The sequence below is a fragment of the Mus pahari genome, chromosome 1 (assembly GCF_900095145.1).
Source record: "Mus pahari chromosome 1, PAHARI_EIJ_v1.1, whole genome shotgun sequence".
Taxonomy (NCBI): Eukaryota; Metazoa; Chordata; class Mammalia; order Rodentia; family Muridae; genus Mus; species Mus pahari.
The window spans coordinates 62,829,768-62,857,747 of record NC_034590.1 but is presented as its reverse complement, the minus strand read 5'-3'; the positions used below and the strand labels follow the sequence as shown (position 1 = coordinate 62,857,747).

At 36.8% G+C, this 27,980-nt stretch overlaps 1 protein-coding gene across 23 annotated transcripts in view; it reads right to left on the bottom strand.

Annotated features, from left to right (window-relative positions):
• Nucleotides 1-27,980, bottom strand: part of Dlg2 (discs large MAGUK scaffold protein 2) — a 1,883,913-nt gene that overhangs the window by 688,857 nt on the left and 1,167,076 nt on the right. For 3 of the 23 annotated variants that reach the window (XM_029535308.1, XM_021215112.2, XM_029535329.1), the window contains exon 1: nt 3,528-3,635. The exons of 19 other annotated variants lie outside the window; for them this stretch is intronic. In XM_029535308.1, coding sequence (XP_029391168.1) covers nt 3,528-3,632 — 105 coding nt within the window. In that variant the 5' untranslated portion in view covers nt 3,633-3,635. Of the gene's footprint in view, nt 1-3,527; nt 3,651-27,980 lie in introns of those variants that run through there. One more of the 23 variants, XM_029535323.1, reaches the window with a different exon arrangement.

The window sequence follows — 27,980 nt, the reverse complement described above, 5'->3', positions numbered from 1 at the left end:
AGATAACGAGGGCTCCAGAACACAGTAATGAGCTCAACAAGCTGATAAATAAATAAAAATAAGCATATGTCTTTACAAAAAAAAGGCCTACTAACTTTCAGGCTATTTTACAAATGTATGTAACCTTTTTAATAAAATGGAAAACTCTCAGATTTCTCTGATACCCAGAGATACCAGAAGATACCCCAAAGTTCTATGGTAGATTGAGTTCCTAAGATTTCATGAAAGATGCTTACTCATCCCTGCATCCAATATTTATTAACTTACATGAGCCAAGCACTTAATACTAAAAGACATGGGAAAATCTTTGTTGTTATTCTGAGCTCAGGGCCATTGGGTCTGGCAGATGAACCTAAAAGTCCCGAGTTGACTTCTATCTCATCACTATAGGGTATGATCTGATTTGTGAATCAAATCTAGAACTTGAAGAGTGTCACAGTTTGGTTTCCTTCCTCTCTGCAAACTTCTTTGAGTTATATGATACAGTATGGGTTACTCCACGTTTATTGCCACTACAGTCAATGTTAGAGTATATGGTTAGAGGGTTATTACCTGGAGATAGACGACCACTACAGTTTTAGATTGTACATCAGAGTTTACAGAACTGGTTTACAGAATGGTATTGATTTCGGTCTCCCGTATAGTTTCTGTGTACGAGAAATGTTCCAGAGCGTGTAAGTTCCAGACCATTCTCATCATTTCCTTGGAATATACACAGTATTCCAAGTACATGCAGGGGTGAGCATTTATCTGCTTTGGAGCTGTTCAAGCCAGATTCCCTAAGATCAGCGCCACTGATATATTATATAATTATATATACACTTACTATACCACATTTATTTTGAAATAATTCACTTTTAAAATTATTAGGATTATTTTTTGTTAACATTTTTATTGGTTATTTTATTTATATACATTTCAAATGTTCTTCCCTTCCCAGTCTCCCCTCTGCAACCCCACAATCTGATCTACTCTCTGCTTTGCCTCTAAGAGGTGCTCCTCCACCTACCCACACACCCACCCACTCCCTTATCACCTCTTTGGCATCCCCCTACACTGGGTCATAGAGCCTCCACAGGACCAAGGGCCTCCCCTCCCATTGATACCAGATAAGGACATCCTTTGCTACATATGCAGCTGCAGCCATGGACCCATTCATGTTTACTCTTTTGTTGGTGGTTTAGTCACCCCTCCCCCGGGAGCTCTGGGGTTCCAGTTAGTTGATATTGTTGTTCTTCCACTTAAGCTCCTTTAGTCCTCCCCCTAAATCTTCCATTGGGGTCCCTGGGCTCAGTTCAATGGTTGATTGTGAGTATTTGCATCTGTATTAGGTGCTGGCAGAACCTCTCAGAGGACAGCTATACCAGGCTCCTGTCAGCAAGCATAGAATCAAAATGACCCTGAGATTCCACCTTACACCAAACAGAATGGCTCAGATAAAATTCAGGCAGCACCAAATGCTGGCAAGGATGTGGAGAATGAGGAACACTCCTCTGCTGGTGGGATTTCAAGCTGGTAAAACCACTTTGGAAAACAATCTGGCAGTTCCTCAGAAAATTGGAAATAGTTTTACCATGAAAATCTAGATATACCACTCCTGGGCATATACCCAAAAGATGTTCCAACATACAAGGAGACATGCTCCACTGTGTTCATAGCAGCCTTATTTGTAAGAGTCAGAAGCTGGGAACAACCCAGATGCCTCTCAATTGAAGAATGGATACAGAAAATGTGGTTCATTTACACAATGGGATATTAGGATTATTTTTATAGGGGGCAATTAACTGAGGCAAACAATCTGTCATTTCTTTACTATGACAGCACCAGCACAGTATTTGAAATATTCTAAACAGCGAAGGCTATCACTAAACTGAAATACCATATGTAATTGTATATGTGTATATGTGTGTAAGCAAATATACATGTTTGTGTATAAAAGCACATATAAGTATATAAAATGCAAATCACAAGGCTATAGATTACATGTAGGTGGGGTCAGAGTCATTTTTCTAAGGTCCAAAATAAACTCATCAAACTGAACTGAGGGTCAATTCAAAGAGCATTACCCTCACTTGTTCTTTTAACATTAGCTATACTTTCTTATTTTTTTCAAAAACTATGATGATACATATTTAATAATCAGAATATTTTTGAAACATTGGATATTTGCCAGCAGCTTCTCTCTGAAAAATTACAAAATTTCAGAAAGAAAAAAAATAAAATACTTAAATACTTTTGACAATTAATTAGAGATTTTTATTAGCATCCATGAATGGGGAAAACAATTATTTCTAAGAAATCATTGCTTAAAGAGTAAATGCTTAATGTTCTTGATAAAAGAAAGAAAGAAGAGTTTGACAAACATAGAAACAAACTTAATATATGTGTTCCAGTTAAAATCAGAATCATTGTAACTTCATATGACCCTGAGAGTTTCCAAACACCCATTTTTAAAATTCCTTACAGAAACTGTGTGTTACGCTATTGATATTCAAGATTGGCCTTTAGTCATACAACAAGAACACAGAATTCAGTTAGAAGGAACTCAAATACAGCAGGCAGTTTCTTTGAAACAACTAGATGATTTCTAAAATGCAGAAAAAATCATTATTATGTACAATATGAGGACTTTGAGAGTAATTTGAACTTTAAAGAATATTTGGACTTTTCAATTGTTGAAGGAAGCATAACTCTTGAGTTTCCATGCCACACGTAGTATATTTTTTTAGAGGAAGTTTGTAGTGATTTTTAATAAGTATTAATTTTGAAGACTTTTCCATCATTCTTCATTTGTTACCTCAATGCTTTAAAAACACATTTTTAAAAAGACTCAACTACTTTAATATGCTTCTTCCACATACTGCTTAAGTCACCTCAGCCTGTTAGTGGGCTCTCTCATCCCCTAGTTGAATAAACTGTAAGAGCAGTTGTTTCTACAAGAACAATGGAACAAGAAAACCTCTTTTATGGAGTCATTTTGTGTGTTTTTAGGTTCTGCCAGACTTCTTCACAGATATGTGAGTATAGTATCACTATTGAAGAAATGACTATACTTCTTAAGAAAGCCTGTAATCTGGAGTTTATTTAAATCAGCATAAGACACAAAAGTTAATTCAAGACCTTTTGATCTGTGTATGAAAACCACCTGACAAAGTTATTGAAGCTACTATTTGGGTACCAGGAACTATAAACTGCAAGTAACTACAAATATTAGTATGAGGAATATCAATATTACATTTCATCTTCAGTGTGTGCCACTATTAGAAACCACTGTCCTCATGGTATTAATTTGGACCACTATTACTCTTTGTCACTAATCAATATTTGGTCATATTAAGAAATCAGAATTCATACAAAGCAAACAAGAACAGACATACATTTTTCTGGAGCAAGAACTACAAGAACTATAGAGATTTAACTGTAACGATGATACGTCTTTAAATATATAGAATATCGTTCTTTCTAGTGTGTCAAGAACTAACGAGATGAATAAAAGAATCCTTAAGTAAATAAAGCATTTTCCTTACCGGAATGAACGCATGTTGCATAGCTTCTTCACACTGTTTTAAAGAAGCAATTGTATCCCACAGAAGCTGATAATTCTCAGCTCGGGAAGCACTTGGCCGTTGCATATCGAAAGCCGGTAACATTCAAACTGAGCTCAAAGAACCCAGTTGAAGAAGGAAAAAAAAAAAAAAAAAAAAAAAAAAAAACCTGCAGATCTGTTACATAAACTTCTTAATTAGATCGGCTACACAAACTGCTATCTTAAGACTTTAAAAAAAAGTTAATCAGAACATTTCTTTGGGGAGGGGATAACTGGGCGTGACTTGAACAGAGGCAGATGTTTTCATTGGGAAGTATTTTGATTCCCACACTCATAAAAAGCAAGAAGCAATCGCATCAGTGTTCCCCTGTCCTCATGTGGGTCTGGCAAAACTGCACATACCATAAGTGTGTAGGGGGAAGGAAGTAGGTGGAAGAAAGTGGGGAAAAGTGCTTCTACCACAAGCTTTGGGTGCAGGCCACAGAGGTAGAATTAGAGTGAACATGGTGAATCGGCAGCAAGTGGGTAACATACACATGTTTTAGGTATACAGGCAGGCACCTGCACCTGTCAGCTATGTGAGGAACGCACGCACACGCAGTGTCTTTAACTAGCTCCAGCTTTCATTTAAGACATAGATTTAATTCTTTTGTAGCATGTATATCACCTTTACCACCCCACAAGTTGCTTAAGATTTTATCCTAAAGACAAGTCAGAAAGCTTACGTTAATCAAATCATTCGAGCTGTATCAGTTAGAGTTTAAAAGTAGTTAGAAGGAACGTTGTGCTGCTTAGGCATAGGGAAGCAGTCACATTTAATTCCTGTTTTGGATGGCATTCACAGAGATAATGTAAGGACAGCCATGACTTTTTATATTCTTGGGACCCATAGGTGGTGTGCACAGAGGCAGAATGTCTTAATTACAAAGAAATATGTTTGAGTACTTCACCAAGGAAAAACACTTGTACCGTCATTAAATTAAATATGAATAGACTTTCAAGATATAGTACATTCTGATTTTTCTTTCACCAAAGACACTGAAACCTGCTACAGCTCCCACAGTACTTGAGGGATCGCTGAGGTAGGGGGAAAGCATTTTAAAGGAAATGCTGAGTGGTAAAGAGATGGTAAGGAACGCAGATGCTCACAGTTAGTTTTCACAGCCAACAATGACAACATTTGTTGATACACTGTGAGAGGGAAAGGCGAGGGGAGGAAAAGACATAACACACTGACTACACTGTATGTTCAATTGACCTCAAAATCCCAAATGGTGTAAGGCAAGGTAAGAGTGTAGAAAGTAGCCTGATGTCACAAACGAAAGATTTCTGCTGTACTATTATTATTATCTGGTTATTTTTGGAAGACCTGCATGATTTGGGTTACCTAGTTTTTCTGCCTCTGTACCCTGGTGATGGCGCATTGTTCATACTAATGACCTTGTAGTACAAAAGTCCCCCAGACTGAAGCCCAGATGTTTCTTATCTCATTTACTTTGTGGGCTTTGACTTTTAATTGAAGAAACTGGGGATACAAGACTTTCAGGACATTCTACCTGGGCTAATTGGTAGGAAGATTGTTTTTCTTCAGTATTGTGAATCTACACCATAAGGGTATTGCCATCAGACAGTTTGTTTCTCAATATCAAGTCAACCAAGCTTTTCTTTTTCTCATTCATGGTGTTCTGTTCAGCTCACACCCACAGTCCCTCCTCTGCTTTTATTCCTGCCCTTATCCACTCCCATCTGCCCCAGCCACATGCTGCCGCTTCATGCATGGTCCGCCGGCCAGCCCACAACTTCCCGAAAATATTCTCTCACTAGTAAATGTTCTGAGTTTCTCAGGAAGTAACTAAAAAATAAGTGCTTTTGTTTTTAATGTTATCTTCCAAAATCCTAACCTATCTTTTCTTAATGTCCTTGAGCAAAACAATATCATTATTCAGAGAGCAATTTCTGCATCTAATTCTTGCCCTTTGCCCAGCAGACCTTACCCATACTTTGACCAGAAACTCCTAAAAGGTCCCATTTTTCTTCATATTTGTAAAAAATGATAATTCTCAATCTATCTGTAATAAGTAATCATTCTTCAAATATCTACTAACTCATTTGCTCATTTATTTTATAACCGCATGATACATTTTCTATGTGCAATAATTTTATGATAATTCTTTGAACGAATGGACATATGAAAAGTTGAATCTCTTCTTAAGGAATAATGCAAAAGGAAGAATAACAGATTGTACAAAGAGAGACAAGTCTAAAACGTCTAAGAGATTAGAACAGGTATCATAAATTAAGCTTATAACAACGAAAAACTAAATACAACTTCTATGGGGACGTCAGGATAGGCTCATGAAAATTCCACACTTGACTAGAGCTTGACGTTGATTAAGAAATATGCAAATGCAGGTTGGGGAATGGGACAACAGAAGGCGGTAAAATGGTGCAGGGTAGGAAGGGCTTAGCACTATTTCTTAGAAGGAATGTGGCACCATGCAGGAGGTCAGGGCACTGAGGGCCATAGGCTTAACATCCAGATTTGAACTGGATGCAAGGCTATTGTTTTTGTTTGTTTTTTAACTTTTGCTTAAGTATTTTAAAAAAGTCTTAATTTGTGAGAATGTCATACATGTATACAACTAAATATGGTAGTGTCTATCTCCATTTCTATCTTCCACACCCCCTCATATACCTGAAATGCATCATCCCAACTTTGTGTTTCTGTTTTCAAATAATCCATTAAGCTCAGTTATTGCTGCCCAGTGTACTGTACCATGTACAAAGAGGTGTGCATTTAAGGACTTTCTGAGGGTGAGTGGTTTCACTATATCCATGACAACTGTACCTGCATTAAAAATGAAATAATAGGGCCTAGATTAATTTTCTCAAATAAAACTACCTAAACTAGGGTGAGCTTTCTGGTTAACTAGATTCCAAGGATGGACACAAAATGGCAAATAGCAATGAACTCGAGGAGAAAGAAAGATGGTGCCTCCTATTCATCCCCTTCTTACAGATGGGACTTCTACACATCAAGGAGGGGGAGCTAGTTGTAGCCCAGTGTACTTATATTGAAAGGGTAACATGGGTTTTTTTAAGAGAAAAAAACAGAAAGACAAAGTTAAGAAGTCAATTGTTACAGTCACAGATACCAGTACTTTCTCTGAATGGCAAGTAGAGAGAAAAACCTGGAAGACCTAGAGGAAATCAATCATTCATTTGAGCCAATGTAGCTCACTGTAATGTAGAGCAGTTCATACAACAATAACTTTTGCTATTCTATTCAAATTCAGTTCTATTCTTCACATATTCTTTTCAAATACTTTTCTTTTCAAATATATTGTTTTCCAAGAGTAGATATATTGTGAAAAACTTTTTTTCCTGGTGCATGTGTGTGTGTGTGTGTGTGTGTGTGTGTGTGTGTTTACCAGTCACTGTGAGGGTATTGTTTTTCCTCCTTAAACACTGGATGAATTGTTCCTCTGAAGCATGGTATCATTGACCTTGGAACTTATATTTTGGAGAGATCTTGGCAGCCAACAATCCCTAGTGATCCTCTTATCTCTGTCTCCCTCAGTGCTGCAGTTTCCACCATTCACAAGCCTATGACCAGCTTTTACTTAGATGCAGGATATGAACTCTGTCCCTCATTTTATCATTACTATTATTATTATTATTATTTTTAGTATTCTTAAACATGAAATTGTATCTGTAGTCCTGGAAACCAATTTTTAATAAATAAAATATGATTCATATCATAGAAAGTATATTCCTTGACTATAATGAATCAAATGAGAAGTCAGTATGTGAATAATACTGAATAATACTTTAAAAAGTCTCAAATATTTGGAATAAAACCCTACAATTCTAAATAACTCATTGGTCAAAAAAGAAAATTAGAATGCATTTTTTTTTTTTTTTTTTTTTTTTGGTTTTTCGAGACAGGGTTTCTCTGTATAGCCTTGGCTGTCCTGGAACTCACTTTGTAGACCAGGCTGGCCTCGAACTCAGAAATCTGCCTGCCTCTGCCTCCCGAGTGCTGGAATTAAAGGCGTGCGCCACCACACCCAGCTAGAATACATTTTTAAATGAATGCAAATAAGTATAGCAATGTCTATTGGATGATAAAGTAATAATTTGGACAGCATACATTTTATTCATGCCCATATTTGAAAAGATTATTTTAAATTAGTTACTTTAACTTCTATGTTGAACTACCAGAAAAAAAGTGAATGAAACCAAATTTAAATAGATAAATCAAATAAACCATCCACTGTTGGATGAAGACTCTCAGGAAAGAGTTATGCTAAGTTTCTGTCTGCAAGCATATTAAATAGTAGAGATAGAAAGAGATACAGTGACCCACAGACAAACATTAGGTGGAGCTTGGCAAGTCCTATGGAAGAATGACAGTTAGAACTGAATGAGCAGGAGGGGTCAAGAATACCACAAGAAGAGGTACAGAATGAACCAACCTGGAACCAGGGGAATTCACAGAGACAGAACCACCAACCAGAGAGCATGCAGCGGCTGTACCTAGACCTACACATTTGTGACAGATGTGCAGCTTGGTCTTTATGTGGGCACTCTAATAATTGGAGTGGGTGCTGCCTTTGGCTCTGTTGCATGTTATTGGATCCTCTTCCCCTAACGGAACTGCTTGATTAGGCCTCCGTTGGGAGGATGTGATTAGTTCTGCTGGAGCTAGATGTCCCCGGGAGGGGTGTACCCAAGGGAGATCTACCCCTGCTTTGAAGAGAAGGGGAGGGCATAGTGAGGGAAGAGATTCATAAGTATGGGACTGGGAGGAGAGGACGGAGGAGAGCTGTGATTAGAATGTAAAGTGAATAAATTATTGAGAAAAAAAACAGAAAAGAGAAATCATTTAAGCATTATAGCACAAATTGGAGAAAACCTTTATTTGAGAATACCAATAAAATTGACTATCCTCTAGTAAATGGGTTTAAAATTAAAAAAGAAAAAAAGAAATAAATTACTGAACTCAATATGCAGGAATGGGTATCTCTGAGGATTACACAGACTTTAAAAACTTCATATGAAAATGGCACAAAAAGCCCCCATGAAGTCTTAGGCAAAATAGAAAAAAAAAACCTTTAAGATATGTAACTACCAAGGTACATTCAAGAAAAAATATAAAATATAAATATAAAACCTAATATACTTAGGTTTTATATGTTTAGGTTTATTATATTTATATATAATACCCAGATTATATTTTGACCAAAGATATGCACTTAAAACTGAAAATATTCCAACAAAAAAAACCATCAAAGTCTAACCAATGAATTCTACGAAACACTTACAGAAGTAATAACAACTGTATACAAACTCTCACACAGTGACAGAAAAAAAAAATACCTTCAAACTCAATTTTTGAAGCTGACATTTTTCTGATACCAATCCTGATGGAGATACTACAGAAAATTCATCACAGATATCGCTGCAAAATTTAAAATAAAACTTCAGCAAATTTAACTCAACAATTTATGAAAAGGGCAATGTATGAAGAGCAAGCAGATGCTTAAACTGGCAGAATAAATAGGGTTTAACAGCAGAAAATGAAGCACATAATTCATTTTATTATTTTTTTAAATAGGAAAAATACAAGTGGTAGCTCATCACCATGAAAACACAGATGGACTACTTTACAAATTTTAATAGCTATTCATGACTTAAAAAAAAAAAGAAAGAAAGGAAAGGGACATGAATGTCTCTTCTCAACCCAACCACAAAACCTCTGACCTACAGTTTGCCTTGCCTGCAGTTTGCCCTACAAAATATTCATTGTCTGACGGTGCCCAGAGAACCAGAAGCAAGGGGCTTCATAGCCCAGAGAACCAAACACGAAAAAAGAAAGAAAGAAAGCAAAAAAAAAAAAAAAAAAAAAAAAAAAAAAAAAAAAAAAAAAACTAAAGTTAATGAAATGATTGCTAATGATATTCTGTTATACTCATAGATTAGCATCTAGCCCAACTGTCATGAGAGAGGCTTCACCCATCAACTGATGGAAACAGAAGCAGAAACCTATAGCCAAACAGTAGGCAGAGCTGGGTGAATCCTGTGGAAGAAGAAGAAGAAGGATTATAGGAGTCAGAGATGTCAAGGACATCACAAGAAAATCTACAAAATCAACTAAACTGGTTCATAGAAGCTAATAGAAACTGAACAACCAACCAGGGAGCCTTCATGGGCCAAACTGAGGCCTTCTGCATAAAGTTATATTTGTGCAGTTTGATTATCTTGTGGGACTCCTAACAGTGGGAACAGGAGCTGTATCTGACTCTGTTGCCTCCTTTTGGGACCCCTTTCCCCCAATAAGTTGCATTGTTTAGTCTTTATAGAGAAGCAGGAGCCTGGTCGTACTGAAACTTGATATGCCATTGATGGTTGATATCCATGGAGACTGACCCTATCCTGATGAGAAGCAAAGGAGTGGATGGGGATGGGGGAATAGGAGGTGGGAGAGATGGGGGTTTGGGGGGTTTTGGGGGTGGAGAATGTGGTGAGGAGAAGAGAGAAGGAAAGCTGTGGTCAGAATGTAAAAATAAATGAATAAAAATTTTATTAAAAATGAAAAAAGAATACTCCTCTCACCACTTCTCATCAACATTGCCTGGAAGGTTCTAGCTAATGCAGCAAAGCAAGAAAAAGGAATGAAATTAGAAACCTAAAAGTGTCTTCACTTGCAGATTATATAAACATGAATGCAGAAAATCCCAGGAAATCTGAGGGGAAGCAACTTAAAGTTTTAAGCAATCTTAATAAGCTTGCAAAATATAAACTTATCATACAAAGATCAACTGTATTTTATACACTATGGGTAGACAAAATGCGATAAAAATGTTTTTGTCATGATCAAAAACTGTCATGCAAAGATATATAAAAAATTAATAAGCTATATGCACTGAAAACTATAAAGATGTATGATAAATGTGTATGTGTATGTGTGCACAGACTAAGGACTGAATGTAAGGACTTGCCCATGTCAGGCAAGGACTATACCATTAAGTAATCGTTCAGTTCTTTGCTTGCAAGAAATAAATTTCAAAGTTGTATTTTTGGAGATCAGTCTGGTGGTTCCTCAGAAAATTGGACATAGTACTACCAGAAGATCCAGCAATACCTCTCCAGGGCATATACCGAGAAGATGTTCCAGCTGGTAATAAGGACACATGCTCCACTATGTTCATAGCAGCCTTATTTATAATAGCCAGAAGCTGGAAAGAATCCAGATGCCCCTCAACTGGGGAATGGATACAGAAAATGTGGTACACTTACACAATGGAGTACTACTCAGCAATTAAAAACAATGGATTTATGAAATTCTTAGGCAAATGGATATATCTGGAGGATATCATCCTGAGTGAGGTAACCCAATCACAAAAGAATTCACTTGATATGCACTCACTGATAAGTGGATATTAGCCCAGAAACTTAGAATANCCAAGATACAATTTGCAAAACAGAAGAAAATCAAGAAGAAAGAAGACCAAAGTGTGGATCCTTCATTCCTCCTTAGAATAGGGAACAAAATATCCATGGAAGGAGTTACAGANACAAAGTTTGGAGCTAAGATGAAATGATGGACCATCCAGAGACTACTCCACCCGGAGATTCATCCCATAATTAGCCAACAAACCCAGACACTATTGTATATGCCAGCAAGATTTTGCTGAAAGAACCCTGATATAGCTGTCTCATGTGAGGCTAGGCCAGTGCCTGACGAAAACAGAAGTGGATGCTCACAGTCATCTATTGGATGGAACACAGGGCCCCCAATGGAGGAGTTAGAAAAAGTACCCAAGGAGCTGAAGGGGTCTGCAACCCTATAGGTGGAACAACAATATGAACTAACCAGTACCCCCTGAGCTCGAGTCTCTAGCTGCATATGTAGCAGAAGATGGCCTAGTTGGCCATTATTGGAAAGAGAGGCCCCTGGGACTTGCAAACTTTACGTGCCCCAGCACAGGAGAACGCCAGGGCCAAGTAGTGGGAGTGGGTGGGGAGGGGAGCAGGGCGGGGAGAGTATAAAGGCACTTTTGGGATATCATTTGAAATGTAAATGAAAAAAAAATCTCATAAAAAATTAAAAAAAAAAAAAAGAAAACTGACTCATAGATAAAATGCAATCCTAACTCAAATCTCAAAAGTAACAAGACACCTTTGAGAAAGAAAATGAAAGCTGAACAACGACAATGGCAAAAACCTAATTTCTCAATTTATGAAGCAAAACTAAACAAAAAGCTTGGGAATAACATTAAGGTAGATGTACAGTTCTGTAGACAGCAGATCTTTGACAAAGGCACAGGGCCATTCAGTGGAGAGAAGGAAAACTTTTTTCACATAATGTTTGAAACATTTGTTATCCAATATGCAAAATAGCAAACTTTATTCTACATTTCTTTCAAATGGATTATATACCTGCATGCAATTTGTAAATTAAGTGTCCAAAAGAAACTGTAAGATAAAATTATCAAGATCCTGAATTGGGTATGATATTAAAAGCACCATCCATGAAGAAAAAACAAACTGAAAGTAATTAAATTAAATTCAAAGTTACTGTTATTTGAAAATAGCATTAAAGAAACATACTGTTGGTCTAAAAATCAGCAACAAAATGTAGTGATAAAATAACTTCTAATGATATTCTGCCACACTCATAGATCAATGCCTTCCTTAGCCATTATACGAGACACCTTCTCCTGCACACATTGGGAAGAAAACCAGACCCATAGCATAACACTGCAGAGAATGAGAGACCTTTGAACACTCAGCCCTAAATAGGATGTCAGTTCTTCCCTCTCAGAGTTCATGGAACCTCACAGAAGATGAGTCAAGAGAATGTTAGAGGAAGAGAGTAGAGGACACCAAGAAAATTAATTCCTATATGTTAACATGAGCAAAGCTCATATGAACTCACAAAGACTAGCGCTATAAGAAAAGAGGATGCATGTGTCTGCAGGGGTCCTCAGCATATATATTATGCCTCCCCCCCCGAGTGTACAGATGAGCAGATGACAGGTTTCTGTCTCATATGCCTTCTCTTATACTCTTCTCCTTTTTCCTTCTTCTTGTTTATCTTGTCCAGTTTCCATGTGGTCATTTTATAGTTTGCGTTTTATCTTATTATATTTTATTTTGTTCTGCTTTATTATTGTATTTTAGAAGCCTGTTTTTATCTAATGAGAGACAGAAAGGGAATGGATCTGGATGGGAGAGAAGGTACAGACAGGCTCGGGGAGCAGAGGGGGAGGAAATTGTGATCAGGAAATAGTATGTGAGAAAAAAATAGGTTTCAATAAAGGGAGAATGAAAGAAACACAGACTGTCTGTTTAATGTGGGAAGATACCTGGAGTCACATATTTGATGATGGGCATGTCTACAACAGATAGACAAACTCAAAACACAAGAGCGGAATAAAAAGAAAATAATAAAATTAGAAAATAAAGATCTGAATAGGTAATTCAACCTTATAGATAAATAATCATCAAATAAGCACAGGGAGGTGATCTAGAGAATAAATTATTATGTAAACCACAATTAAAGCCCTAATGAAGCCCTGTGATGCACCCAGTGAAATAATTAATGGTAGAGTATATTAACTGAAGATATAGAAGTTTGGAATTCTAATATACTATGAGACTGCATAGGGTACAACCTTTAGAATAGTTCAGTGCTCACTTGAAAAATTACATATAACCCTACTGTGTAAGTTAAACATTTGATTCTCTGAAAGCATTTACCCAAGAGAACTAAAGGCATACAAGAAGTCAGACTTTTACAAATATTTGTGGCTTTGTTGTTTTTAAAGCCTCTGAAATGAATAGCATCACCAAAAGTTATTAGATAAGTGATTTGTATCATACTCACACAATGTATTACTACTGATCAATAAGAAAGAGTGAACTACTGATATATTCAACAAAATGGTGATATCTCAAAAATAATCTAAGGGTGAATACTGAATGAAGCTCTTTACATAAAATTCTCAAGCAAGGGCAACAGAATAGGGAATCGTAGGTGCCTTGGCTTGGAGTTAGGGAGGTATGTGAGGAAGTTGCATGAGGGATTATAAAGGGGAAAGAAGAAACTTTGGGGGGGGGGCGATGGATAAGATCACTATCTTGAATAAGTGCTTGCATATGTCAAAACTTATCAAGTTGTACCTTGCTGAAGCTATTTATAAATTTTTCTTTAAAAGTTCCCAGAACCATTAGAAAGCCTCACACCCCTGAGTTTTTATCCTAAGTGACAATTTTTATCATCTCACGTTATAATCTTATAATTTTACTTTTCTCTCACAGAGGAGATTTAGGAACCAGTGGCCTATCAGTAGGAAGGAGAGTAAAAAGTGCAGACCAACTGAAGCCGAGGGAAGGCACCTTCCCTGGCAAATATAGGGCAGCTCTACTGGTCAAGCTGTTTTACCTTGACGATCTTTAATTATTCACTTCCAAAAGTAAAGCATCAGACCGCACAACTCAAATATCTTGTAGGCATAAGATATGAATATACAAACACATTTTAATATTCAGTAATCCTGTTTTCTTATTAACTAAGCACTTCCCAGTGTCATTAAATTTAGAAGAGCTATGTCCTGCAATTTGGAACTTCAAGTGACATAGAAGCTGGAACTCTCCAGGAAGAGAGGAAACTCTCTTGTGACTATTAACAACATTTCTGATTGTTCTGTATTACTATCATAATTTATATCAGTGTAATATTGACATTTTTAATATTATTATAATCATAAAATTATAATTTTTCTACCTAAAAACTACTTTCCATTGCACCTCCAGACCAAACAACAACAAAAGAAGAGAGATGTCCATGAAGTCTACCCTCATCAAATGACAATTGATAACTGCAGGGAGAGGCAGAGTCAATTTTCTATAAGACTGCAGTCCCTGGTAAGTCTACCATAGCCTTTTGGAGAGCTTCATATCCAATAATATTTGAGAAGCACAGATTAAACTTGAGAGATTCTCAAAAGAAGAGGAAGAAGAGAAGGAGGAGGAGGAGGAGGAGGAGGAGGAAACAAATTACAAAATTTGGTGGGTAGGGAAAGATGGCTGATTTTGGAGCAGTTGTGGTAAGAGGTGAAGATGATTAAATATTTCTACAAAATTCTTAAAGAACTAATAAAACAACATATTGAAATTAAAAATAATAATCTGTATTTTAAGAACATGTAATTGGCAATTATTTCTCTTTCCTGTTGCTTTTCTTCTCTAAACTCACATCTATGGTCCCTTTTCTCATTTTGCTCATATCATTGTCCCAGATTTTTTTTCTTGAACAGGATACTGGGTATGTGCTGTTTATCACTGGTTAGATATCTCACACACCTCTCAGACTTCACTACAAATGCCATTTTGTTTTCTCCATGTCCCATCAAATGTTTCTCTTTTACCTTTCCCATGTAGTAAATGCCAACTCCTTCAAGTTAGCTGCTAAAGTGGGCATCCTTTCCCTCCAGGGCACTCACCTCCACTTCACCATCACCTTCTGTGCTTTGTATGGACTAGCTTTGCCTGTAACCAGTATTCTGTTTCAATTGCCCATCTGAATGTCAGTGCACAGGCCCCTTCTAGTTCTTAGGAGTTAATGAATCCCTTTTCCATTTTGGCTCTTATACAAATGATAGCTCCTCTTCCACAAATCTCCCAACTTTGCTTTAGAATTCGCACCCTTTTAAAAATAATTTTGTATAGATATGGAATATATATATATATATATATATATATATATATACACATATGAACATGCAAACTCATGCACAGTTCCTCACATATGCACATAATTTTAAAAGCTACCATTTTTAATGGTAGATTTTAGGGTTCATTCCTGTTAGTTTGGTACAGCTAGAGTCACTAGAAGAGGCAACTTGAGGAATTGGCTCTATCTTACTGGCTTGTGAGCATAGTTGTGGTATGATTAACAGTGATGACTGATGTGGTGTGCCTAGTCCATTGTGCAATACGCCACACCTTGGCAGATGTCCTAGGTTGTATGCTAAAGCACTCTGAGAAATCCGAGGAAGCCACAGGGAACAAACCATTAAGTAGGGTTCCTTTATGGCACCCACTTCAATCCCTGCATCCTGTCTACTTCTTCCCTGTCTTAGCTTCCCTCCATGATGTGTTGTTACATGTAAGTCAAACAAACACTTTCTTCATTAAGTTGCTTTTGGCCAAGTGTTTTATCATAGGAATAGAAAAATAAACTAGGACAGTAAGTCTCAAATTTGAACCTAGGTCTGTTCCCGTTCTTCTTATCATTGAGCATCATTTTTCCATCATTGCTCAGATACTTTGCCTTTTCTGAGTAACTTGCTTCTCTTCCTCCCTAGCTCTCAATTACATTTTGTTATAATATTCTCTGCATAGTAATATACACCAAGCACTACTTGCAGGGCCAAAATCCTCAGATCCTCACCATGGTACCCAAAGAAGCTTTAGTCTTCTGCATTTAAAATCTCATATCTTATTAAATACGAGAGGAATGGTTAGGGCTTTATGGGCAGTAGACATAAAAGAGTGGCTTTTCAAAATCAATAGTGAATATGTTCTCTTGCTACTGTCAGCCTTGTGGACCACTCTCCAAAGCAGCTGGAAGAAAGTAATCACGTGACAGACTAAGAGACTCTCATCTTAATGAAGGCACTGCAGAAACATTAACTAGATCACAAAAGAACTTCTAAGGGTTCTTTCTTCTAAGGGTGGCTGATTCAAATTATCTTTTATTTCCATGCTGCCTAAGTATGGCCAAGCAGAAAAATCTCAATTGGAAGAAATTCTCTCAAGTAGCATTTGTAGCATGCCCAATGCACTTCTATTTTCTAAGATAATAATGAACTATAAATTTCAGATACTTGTATTTTTCATCATATATATATATATATATATATATATATATATATATACACATATATATTATATATATATGTATGTATATATGTATGTATGTATATGATGTTCTAAGGACTAAGACAATCTATGTGGTTTCTCAGTGGGAATAAGGCATAGTACTGAGGGATGAAATTGACTCAAGGGTACTTCTGGGCCATGTAGAGGAACCTTGTTGGTTGGTCTTGGGTTGCTTCCACTCATTTCCTGGCTGGCTGGCTGGCTGGCTGGCTGGCTGGCTGGCTGGCTGGCTGGGATTGAGGTTCATTGTTTTTCATTTCTCTGAAGAAGCACAGAGCTTAAGAATAGCACACTATGCAGATTAGACTTCCTTGTCAACACTCTAGCTCCATGATATTTAACTTTATACTCACTATGATGTTACTCAAGAAAAGGTACCTCTTCTCTAAACTAGGTTTGATAATAGCATTTGCCATAGAGTTTGGAAAAGAACTAAGTGAATTTGGTTTGTATATATAACGTAAAATATGTCAACAATTGAAATCATTAGTGATTATTTCTCTTCTGAAAAAATTCATAATTCTATGGCTGTGCCACTGACATCTGTCCATTTGTCACATTTGAGTCCCTTATTAGTTTATAAGCATAATTTATACACAATCTGTATGACTAATTAGAATGTGTTTATAATTATATATGAAGGGAGGGCCTGGATTGATTTTCTAATACTTTATTAGGACCATAAAATGTTCATTGACAGTTCTTGTCACAATTCTGATAAGATACCTAATTCATTGATTTGTATAAATAAGCTGTTCCAAACCTTTCTAATGCTGTGACCCTTTAGTAAAATTCCTTGTCATATGCTGTTGCTCAACCATAAAAATCATGTTTTTGCTACTTTATAGCTGTCATCTTGCTACTGTTGGAAATTGCAATGTAAATATCTGTGTTTTCTGATGGTCTTAGATGATGCCTGTGAAAGGGTTGTTTGACCCACAGGTTGAGAACTCTAAGTAACAGGTCTTCACTGGGTAGTATACTCTTGTCTTAGTCAGAGGTGTGACATTTCCCAGCCTCTGTTGGCCTTCCCTAGTCCTTCCACTTCTTTCTGTATGTTCCTATTTTGCTCCTATTTTCTTACTTTCTCCAGATCTCAGTTTGTCCATTTTTCTTTACTTTATCCATTTTTCTTCTACATACACATATAACTAGGAGTGACATTTTGGTAGAATTTATGTGTAGTTTTAATATTAAAGGTAGGAACCTAGTTTCTGTGATGAGTGATCAGAGGAAAGATCAGAGGAGAGGTGCCTAGATTGCTAGCTTATGCAAGGGATGTGAGCTGGATGGAAAAGTAAAGGGATGGCGCTGAGTACAAAAGTGTACCCAGACAGTAAAGAGATAGTCCTTGATTCTATTAACACTACAAACAACACATCAATTAAGACAACATAATACCAAAGGAACAATAGCACTAAATCTCCATTCTATTAATTATTTACTTCATGAATTTGAAGAAATTAGTTGCAATCACCAAACTTTTGAGTTTTCTCTCTTATAAATTATGAATGACAATTACCAATCTTCTGGGATTGTTACAGAGATCAAAAGAATATGTACATTTAATTTTCTTTGGAAGATTAAAAAAATTACCAAAATATAAATAATTGTGAGATAGCATTAATACTAAGATCATGACTGCTTTTAGGGTTATCAGAAAGGAGAAAGGGAAGGCTCCAAAGTAAATATAATGCATTTCTTCATGTAATTAAAAGCTATGAGAACAATGTATAATAAAAATATGTTTTAAGAATGATTTGTTAAATGGCTAGAAAAGTTAATACTTTAGTCGCAGGTAGTTCAGCTTGGCGTCTAGGCAAGCACCAAGTGACTTAAATTCTGATGGACAGTTACAGCTGAAGATATAACTAGACGTCTAGCATTCAGTTCTAGAACTATTTACCCTAAAATTAAACCACCTACAGAGTGCTAGTGCACCAATGGAAAAGTCCATGTCATACTGAATAGCATGCCTGCAATTATATTATGAGGTCAAAAAAGTCACATGAAATCTCTTCAAAAGTAGAAAGACTAGCACCATAGTCACAAAGAGCTCCAAGAAATCGATCCTCAAGAATGAGTTGACTGACATGCAGTGGCCTGTGTAACAGTCAGTAAATCCAAGGATCACAAGCCTGCGTGAGGTGGTGAAGCCTGAAGTTTTCTCACACACTGAAACCTGTAAGAGTGTGAATGCAGCAGGGTAATCGTGGTGTATTGTTCATCAGTGCCAATTTAATCAGCAGTCTATACACACACACACACACACACACACACACACACACACGGGGGGGGAGGGGGGAGAAAGAGAGGGGGGGAAGGGAAGGGAAGGAGAGAGAGAGAGAGAGAGTCCTTCATAAATGTCTAGGCTTTTTGGAGTCCTTTCATTCAGCATTAATTTCATTTTAAAAAAACATTTCAATGAACACTAATTAAAGAGAAACTGCCCACTTCCCTGTATGATGAAAGGAAAGTGCTGCCTTGAAGACCTTTTACTCATTATATCTAATTAAAATGTTAATCCCTAGGCTTCTCATTTTTACATTCTTTAAAATTCAATGAAGAGGTATCTTTACAAAACCAGTAGACAAAAGCATAGTTATTAGGTAACACAGCTTCTATGGAAAAGCCACAAATGGAATTAAAGAATTTTGGCTCAAGCCATTTTGAGGGAATTAGGAATATTATAAAACCCTACCAAACCTTGGCCTTTACTGCCCTGTTTTTAATACAGTAAAAACACTTATAGCACTGACAGCAGGGGATGAAAAAGTACTTGCTACCTAATCCTCTTATATAAAGAGAGTAGTCTTTGCAACTCAGAGACTCTGCAACACAACTCACTTTGCTAGAATGTGATAAGCAACAAGAGACCAATGAATGACCTAGAAGAGGGTTGTCTAGACAGGTGTGGCACCAAGAGCCAGAGGAATGAGCAGCCCTTAAAATCTATTTTGTTTTTACTTGGGTGTACAAGTATGTGTCTCTCTGTGTGTATCTGACATTCATGCACTGCCAATGAAGGCTAGAAGAAGGCCACCTCTGGTCCACAGTTGGAGTTACAGGTGCCTGTGATCTATCCAGTGTGAGTGCTGGGAACAAAACTCAGGTCCTCAGGAAAAACAGCAAGTACTCCTAACTAGTAGTCATTTCTCCAGCTCAATGATGAGCTTTTTAAAATCACATTCCAAACTCTGATGGAGAAGACAAAATAGGATTACTAATCAAATACAGAGACTGTCTACCAGGCCTTGCTGGTTTACTTTGAGGGCAAGAATTAAAGAATTCACTCCCTAAGCTTACACTGCAGGATGAATGGGTGTTCACTGACCTCTTCTACTTCTAATTTGTATATTAGATATTTGGAGAGACTATGAGATGATTAAAGACAGAAAGGCTACATGATTTGCTGAATGTCCGAGTCTCAAGGAATGGCAACCATATTCATAACGCTGTGTGGTTTTCATTAACAGGGACAACTAGCAAGATAATTCCCAATAACTATCTACTCACTGCAATGATACACAATATGGCTCCTTATTTATTTCAAAATAATCCTCAGTCGGGCCTGAAGCCACAGCTTCAAAACAATCAACTAGGACTAGATGTCAGCCCAGATCATGGCCTTCACTGAGCAAAGGGCTGAGCTCCCTAAGGGAAAATCATCATAATGCCAGAAAGAGCTTTTTCTACAGATTTGCCAGCAAAGGGAGGATATGAGTTTGATCAAATATCTGTGGTAATTACTTTGCCATATATAGGTTACTTAGATATAATGGCCATTCTCTATGACTTTTTGTATTCTATGTGAATCCATGATTGTCAGTTTGATTGAGTTAAGATATGTCCAGGAAAACACACTTTGGTGTGTGTTTATGAGGACATTTCCAAAGAGCACTAATGGAAGGAAGAATGGCATCCCTGAATGTGGTCAGCACCATCTGTAAACAGAGGTACTGGACTTAACCAGAAGGAAAAGAGGAGAGAGTCAGCTGAGTGCTCCCACTTCCTTTTCTCTGCTTCCCATTTGGCCCAGATGTGGGCGAGCCCTCAACCACCGGAGTTATGAGTCCGTCGTACCGCCATGCCTTCTGAAACACACGGAATGATGGTCACAAACCTCAAACCAAAATAAACCTCTCATTCATGAATCTGTTCCTTGTCAGGTAACTGGTCGACAACTTGGTAAAAGCAATGATACAGACACATGCACTATAAGAGATGATGGGAATTGTAAGGTCCTGGTTTGCTCTTGGTAACGTGCATATAGTCAGATATAGCCTCTTGACTTTTCTGAGCCCTTATTTCCTTTAATGTACAATAGAGACCTGTTATCATAGGTAATTTGTGGGGTTCAAATAAAAATTATAAAAATGCTTTGGGAATATTTATTATACTTTTGTAAGAGGGAAAAGGAATTCAACATTTATTAACATCTACCAAAGAGCACCAGGAACAGCATAAAGGACACTGCATCCTTAATAAATGTATCTCTTGATAAAGGCACATGCCTATTTAGTGAGAAAGGAATGAATAGACCTGATGAAAACTATACTTAGGACCTTAAAGCTTGTTATTTGTAGAGACAAACTAAAATCAATTTTTCCCATTTTCAAGGACAACACTCATCTCCCAGATAACAGGAATTAGATGTTTGGCAGCACAATGATTTAAAAAGTAAGGATTTAAAGTGCGTCAGCTATGCTTTGAATTCTAATGCTGCCATTTACTCTGTGTTGTCATGGTAATAGTGAATAGCATAAACTCTGTACAGCAGGGTTTTCTCATCTACAACTAGAGAAGAATAGGGATCAGTCCATATATTTTGTGAACGTTGCTAGAAAAATGTTTATACAAAGCACATATCAGCATATGTGGAAGATAGTTTGCATTGACATGTTACCTATGATTATTCCATCATTCTTTACAATGCACTAAAGTATCTAAGGATCTTATGATATCTCAAAATTTAATCCTGAATAGTCTAGAGAAAAGAAAAATGTATCAAAGATGACTGTGCATTTGCAAAAATTATTAAAAGATAGTTGGTTGAGCTCAGGTATATGAAATGAAAAAAATACACCCAGAAGGATGCAATGTGAAAAGTTATGTCTATAATGAACACTAAATGGTTATATACAAATATACACGTAAATATAAATATTATGATAGTAATTATAGAAGGAGATGTAATGAAATTGAGGAGTTGGAGAACAGGAAGACTTACAGGTGAAGAAGTAGGATAGAAATTATATAAATATACAGTAATACTGTTTGGAAGACTCAAATATAATTTAACTACTAAACTTGAGTAAGGTGAAGGAATCAAAATGTAACATTGTCAGAAGAGACCTAAAAGAGTGATGATTAAATATATTATTGATAACTAATATGCACTCTAACTTCTGTCCTAATTCTTCATATGAATATCATTTATCTCCATTTTCATTTATATTCTGGAAACCTAATATAATTCAACTTTGTAAAGAGCCCCCAGTTCAGAGAGATACAAGGACTGTGTAAGAAAAGCAAGCCAATTGCCCATTGGGTACAAGCTACACAAATAGTTACCTAACTAGGCAAAGATTCTATTTTTTCATCTGTGGTATGGAATTGATATTTTCATTCTCACAGGGCTGTTGCACAGTTTATATTAGCTCCCTTACTAAGATCACTATATTTCTATTCAAGTTCCTGGTACCTAAAGGACCATCATTAATAGAAGCTACTGTCACTCAATTTCTTTTACTTAAATATTGTAGAAAGTATTCCATTTTTCAATAACCACAAAGTTATACCAAGAGTGTCTAACATTTTGACACTGTAAGATGATGTTGTCATCTCTGAACATGCTGGCTTGTATTCATAGCTATTCTGGGACACAGGAAGACCAGAAGCTACAGACTGGACATGCCTATTCACTAAAATGTCTTTAGTATCAGTGAGGTGAAGCTTCATAATGCCCCTTCTTCTGAGGAGCCTCACAGAGTGTATGAATTAAAAAAGTCAAGGAGAAAAGATGTTCTGAGATATGGCACATCATTCCTTATATCCAGGGTTTTGAGTTAGGGACTTCCCTAATGTTATGCTATGGACTAGTTTCCCAATCTCCATGGGAAGGGAACTAAGTACTGCAGAAGCTAGAATAAAGGAACTAGAAATGATCATCTCACTTCTTCCTCCAGGAGCCAAGTGTCATCCTGGAGGCCAATATGAGGTGATCTGAACAAAGAGTCAAAATATCTCTCCAGGAAAAGCTCACAACTTGACTAGGAGATAAGAGACATCTCTGAACTGTTGAAAGGACTATTTGGCAACTGGTTCTTACAGCTTACTTTATTATCAGTAATATTTCTTGTTTTTGAACCCCCTTTCCAGAATGAGATATCTAAATCATAACTGTTTTTGATTTTTAATATAAAATATTTTATTTATTAACATCATCATACTTAGTAGAGAATGAATGCTTATAAATAGAGTACATAGTGGATTGAATATATAGCAAATTTCTATGGCTAAATTAATTAGGGAGGCATTGGAAGAAACTGCTTTTTCAGCAGGTCAGTGTGGGCATATCTTATCTTCTCCATCACTCTAAAACTTTGGACTATATTATAGCAACAGCATAGGGTGATTGAAGTATTTCAAACTGTAAAATGAACATTTTGTAGAGTAGCCGGTAACTGAATACTTCCTAATGGTTTTAGGATAGATGTGTTTCATTCTGAATTGGTTGCAAAAGATTAGTTTAAGGCCATTGGACTAGTCCACAGCAAGCTCTCTGCAAGAGGATTCAGCAATAGATTTTTCTGCTCCATCTCTGCATTTCCTTAAATTCAGTGGAAGAGATGGCAGAGAACAGTCAACACAGCTTACTGTGAAATCATAATGCAGAAGTTTCACAGGTCCTGTAATGTAAGGAAACTTCATGCAATGAGACCCAACAGGAGGAGTGTAAAGGAAGCCCAGCTGTTGCTGAGATGAAGAGATGATTATGTGGACAATCTAGTCCTCATCAGAAACAATCGCACCCAATTTAAAAGACATTGTCTAAAAGACTAGCAAGATCTCACCAATCATGCTAGCAGTTCTACTGGAAAGAAAGAAAACAGAAAAAGATGACATAGGCATCTTATCTAATGCCATTTCTCCTTCCCAACCTGCATCTTAGTCACCACCAGAAGGAAGAGCTGCATGTCAACATGTCAACATCCCCCCTGTAGCAGACTGAGGCAGCAAACTTGAGGGTAGACAATATTTCCCATGACTCATCTACTCATGCCTCCCTTTAACTGGGCGGGAGGTACACTTTATAGGATACAGATAGATTAAAAACCATTGCTGCCATCACAGCTTCAGGTTTCACTCTGCATTCTGGCCAAGGTTTATCCTGCTGAATAAGCACTCAGCTTTTAATATATCAAGGAGTGTAGGTTTACATCTTACAATTATTATGTAGAATTAATAATTATCTAGCTTTTATATCTTGTCCTTCATAGAAACTACATGAATTTAGGAACACAAAATCACCCTTTTCAATGTGGCAATAAAGGACTAAGGACACACAGAATATAATGGATATTATCTGTTGTGTTTTGAGGATGACGGATTGTCCTTTGGGTAGAACATCAGTAGTTGCTACACTGAACGCTAGTCCAAGTTTAGATTATCTATGTTTAAATCAGCTTCATTTATCTTACAAATTTCAGAGAAACGAAAAACTGCTTTTATTTCATAATTTGTCATATTTACTCCTGTTAAAAGATCACACTTTATAAAGAAAAAATATATACCCCCTCTCTTGAAAAAATGCAGCACTTCAAGTAACTCTTTAAACTACTTTGAGCAGAATTTTGTTTCCACTTCCTCCTTGGAGCCACTACATTTACAGAAATCTATTAATGGATTTCTGAATGGTGTGATGGCTCAAATAAGTTTAAAATCTGATCATTTTATATTTGTCATGTATGCAAAAAATAAAGACAACATCAATACATGTGAGCTCCATAAAGCTTGTATAGAACAGGGGATGGAGAGATGACTCTGCGGTTAAGTGTGTCTCCCTTTTTAATGTGGTAATAAAGGATTAAGAACACAATGGATATTATGGATCTTCCAAAGTTTTCCAGAAGACCTGAGATCAGCTATACCAGGAGGCTCACACTGCCTCTGGCTCCAGAGAATCTGATGGTTTCTGGTTTCCATGGCCACCTACACTCACATGAACTACACCTATACACAGATAAATACCTTCTTCCCACCCCATAACCTTCATAATCATCAAAATAAAATTTAGAAAGATTAATCCTTTGGTATCAGAACCTGTGGCCCAAACACAAGTCTAGTCCTTGCTTTGGTATAAATTTCAGCAACTTACTTTGCTTCTGTAAATCAATATCTTCATCTATAACTGGAGATAAGATGACCAACCTTACCAATATAGAGTTCAACATAAATTAAGATACATGAAAAAATGCTTAACTAAGCATAGATATTAAATAATTATAAGTCAGTAACATAAAGCACCCATCATCTTCAAATTCCCAGGGTATAAATTATCAAGATATATGGGATATCTATTTTTCTTTCTTATTCATCCATTACTAATTTTTCCCAGATTATTTTTTAAGGGGTTTTCCTATAGTCTCCTCTCTTTTTTATTTTGCTCATGGTTTAGAGAATCACCATGAATCATTGCAATAGGATACAGTGAAACATGAGTCATGTTTTCATCTGGTCTAACTCCCCCAATTTATGGTTGATTGCAGAAACTATGATTCTGCAACATGCCTAGGGTGATTCAAAGGCTACGATGACCCATCTATGAGAGTCCAGGTCTCCTAATTTCCAGTCTGTATCTTTCCACTGACCTATTCTACTCATTCTCCACTGAACCATAAATCTGACCATGACTCCAAATTGCAAGAGTCAGGTTTCTTAACACAGCCTGCCAGGATGTGATTTCTGCTGAGCTTGGAATTAAACATACAGTTTATGAACCGATCAGAAACAAAGAGCTGTTTAGAAAACCATTTATTTATCCTGTCAAGGCCACTGACATACTGCAGTTTTCTATGATACAGTTGTGATAGGATAATGAACACTCTGCCTGCAGACATCTCATGATGAGAGGACACTTTCAAACCTTCCAATATCTGAATCCATTCCATCCATTGCTTCAGAATTGCTACAACAGAACTATATATTACTCCTGGCTGAAGCTGGTTCCTGAATACATAACTTGACCATTACTGCCTTGAACTTAACTCAAAGGTTAAAGGTAGAAAAGATTTTATTTGAATCTTTTTTTGAATGTCATAAAGAATATAACCAATATCAACCCCTAAAAGATAAGACTGAATAATACCACCGGCCTAGAGCACTCTTCTTGAATCTTAACCATTAAATAGCATTTCAATTGAAATACTCTCTTGAAAACTCAACATCACTATGTTTATTAAATTATGGAGAGTCTTTCCATAAAGGTGGTTTGTTAATTTAATCTTAATGAAATATCCTCATGAGCTCTGAAGACTAAGGTCTCAAACTTACCTAACTCTCCAACTTCCATCCCCTCACATCTATACTTTCTTTTCTTCACACCGGCTTTCTTGCATTACAAAAATATACCACATGTATACAACCCTAGGGCATCTGATAACCCCGTTCTTCTCTTATTTATGATATCAACTAAGGCTCTTCACACTTTCATTCTCAGTTGTCAACTGAATTGTTTCCTCCCTATTAATTCCTTGCCTCACTTAAGCATCTATTTAAAGAAGCACTTTCTAACCTAATCACCACACCATATTGTATTACTGAATTTTTAGTAATGCATCTCTATCTAAAGAAATATAGTTTGTTAACTGTTCCCCACTATTTACCTATTGTACTCATTGTCAAGAATAGGGATAGGGGGTCTCATGTAATCCAAAAATCCATAAATGTATGTTAGTGACTGAACAAATTAGCAGTAGTATTTTTGAACATGTGTATTTCTATTCATACGACACCAAAATACACGATTTTTGCATATAGTGAATATATACATACAAATGTATACACACATATTTATATAATGTATATTTCTCTATGTATATATACATATATGTGTGTGTGTGTGTGTATGTGTGTGTGTGTTTGTATAACTGAGTCATTTTTTTGATTTTTGTATTCTCTTAAATGATCAGAATGATTATTTGGGCTTTCCAGGGACACACTGCATGTTAGGGAGTAATCACCATATAAGAAGTTATTCTCTATCCTGCCTTGCCTAAAACAGCACTAATCCCTTTCTACCGAGTTTTAAAAATATCGGATTTTCCACAATTTACAAATTGTCATCTCCTATCTTAGCACTAAGAGTCAAGGAATAAACACTTGGTGATCTTACAAAGCGTGTAGTGTGAAGGATGAAGCAAGCAAGCAGTAAGTAATCACAGTGATCACTGCAAAGCAGGCATCGGGACAACACTTACTGGGATCCCAGAGCAAAGAAAGCCTCAGTAAAGACCCATGAGAGATGACCCTTCAATGTTGAATGTGATTGAATCAAGCAGAGAGACAGAGAGTGTCATTAAGGACAGCGGGAGGAATTACCAGGAGAGTGCATGGTGGCTTCTGGGATCAGAGAACAGTGGGCGATTGGTCAGGATCTGAGTGGAGTGGCTGGAGAGAGGTCTGAACTCCTGCTTAAGACAAACTGAAAGAAAGTTTCATTGTGCTTCTGAGGAATACACACACACACACACACACACACACACACACACACACAGTTTGTAAGAAGTTGTTTGCCAATCTGTTTTTCATGATTTTAATTATCATTAAAAAAAGAGGGCATCATTGCACATAAAGGAAATATCTCAGGAATTTGATTCATCTCTTTTAGAGATGAAGAACTCTGGGGGAAAATCCTTTAAAAAGAAAGAAACAAGTACTTGCTGTTCTCACTCTGCCATGGATTCTTGACATTTCCAAACATGCTTGCTTTGTCTACATGTTAGCTCCTACTTAAAAGGAAGTGCCTAGGAATTTCATAAATTCATTGTTTTTAATAGCTGAGTAGTACTCCATTGTGTAAGTGTACCACATTTTCTGTATCCATTCCTCTGTTGAGGGACATCTGGGTTCTATCCAGCTCTGGCTATTATAAATAAGGCTGCTATGAACATAGTGGAGCATGTGTCCTTATTACCAGTTGGAGCATCTTCTGGATATATGCCGAGGAGAGGTATTGCTGGATCCTCCAGTAGTACTATGTCCAATTTTCTGAGGAACCACCAGACTGATTTCTAGATGGTTGTACTAGCTTGCAAAACCACCAACAATGGAGATGTGTTCCTCTTTCTCCACATCCTCGCCAGCATCTGCTGTCACATGAATTTTTGATCTTAGCCATTCTGACTGGTGTGAGGTGGAATCTCAGGGTTGTTTTGATTTGCATTTCCCTGATGATTAAGGATGTTGAACATTTTTT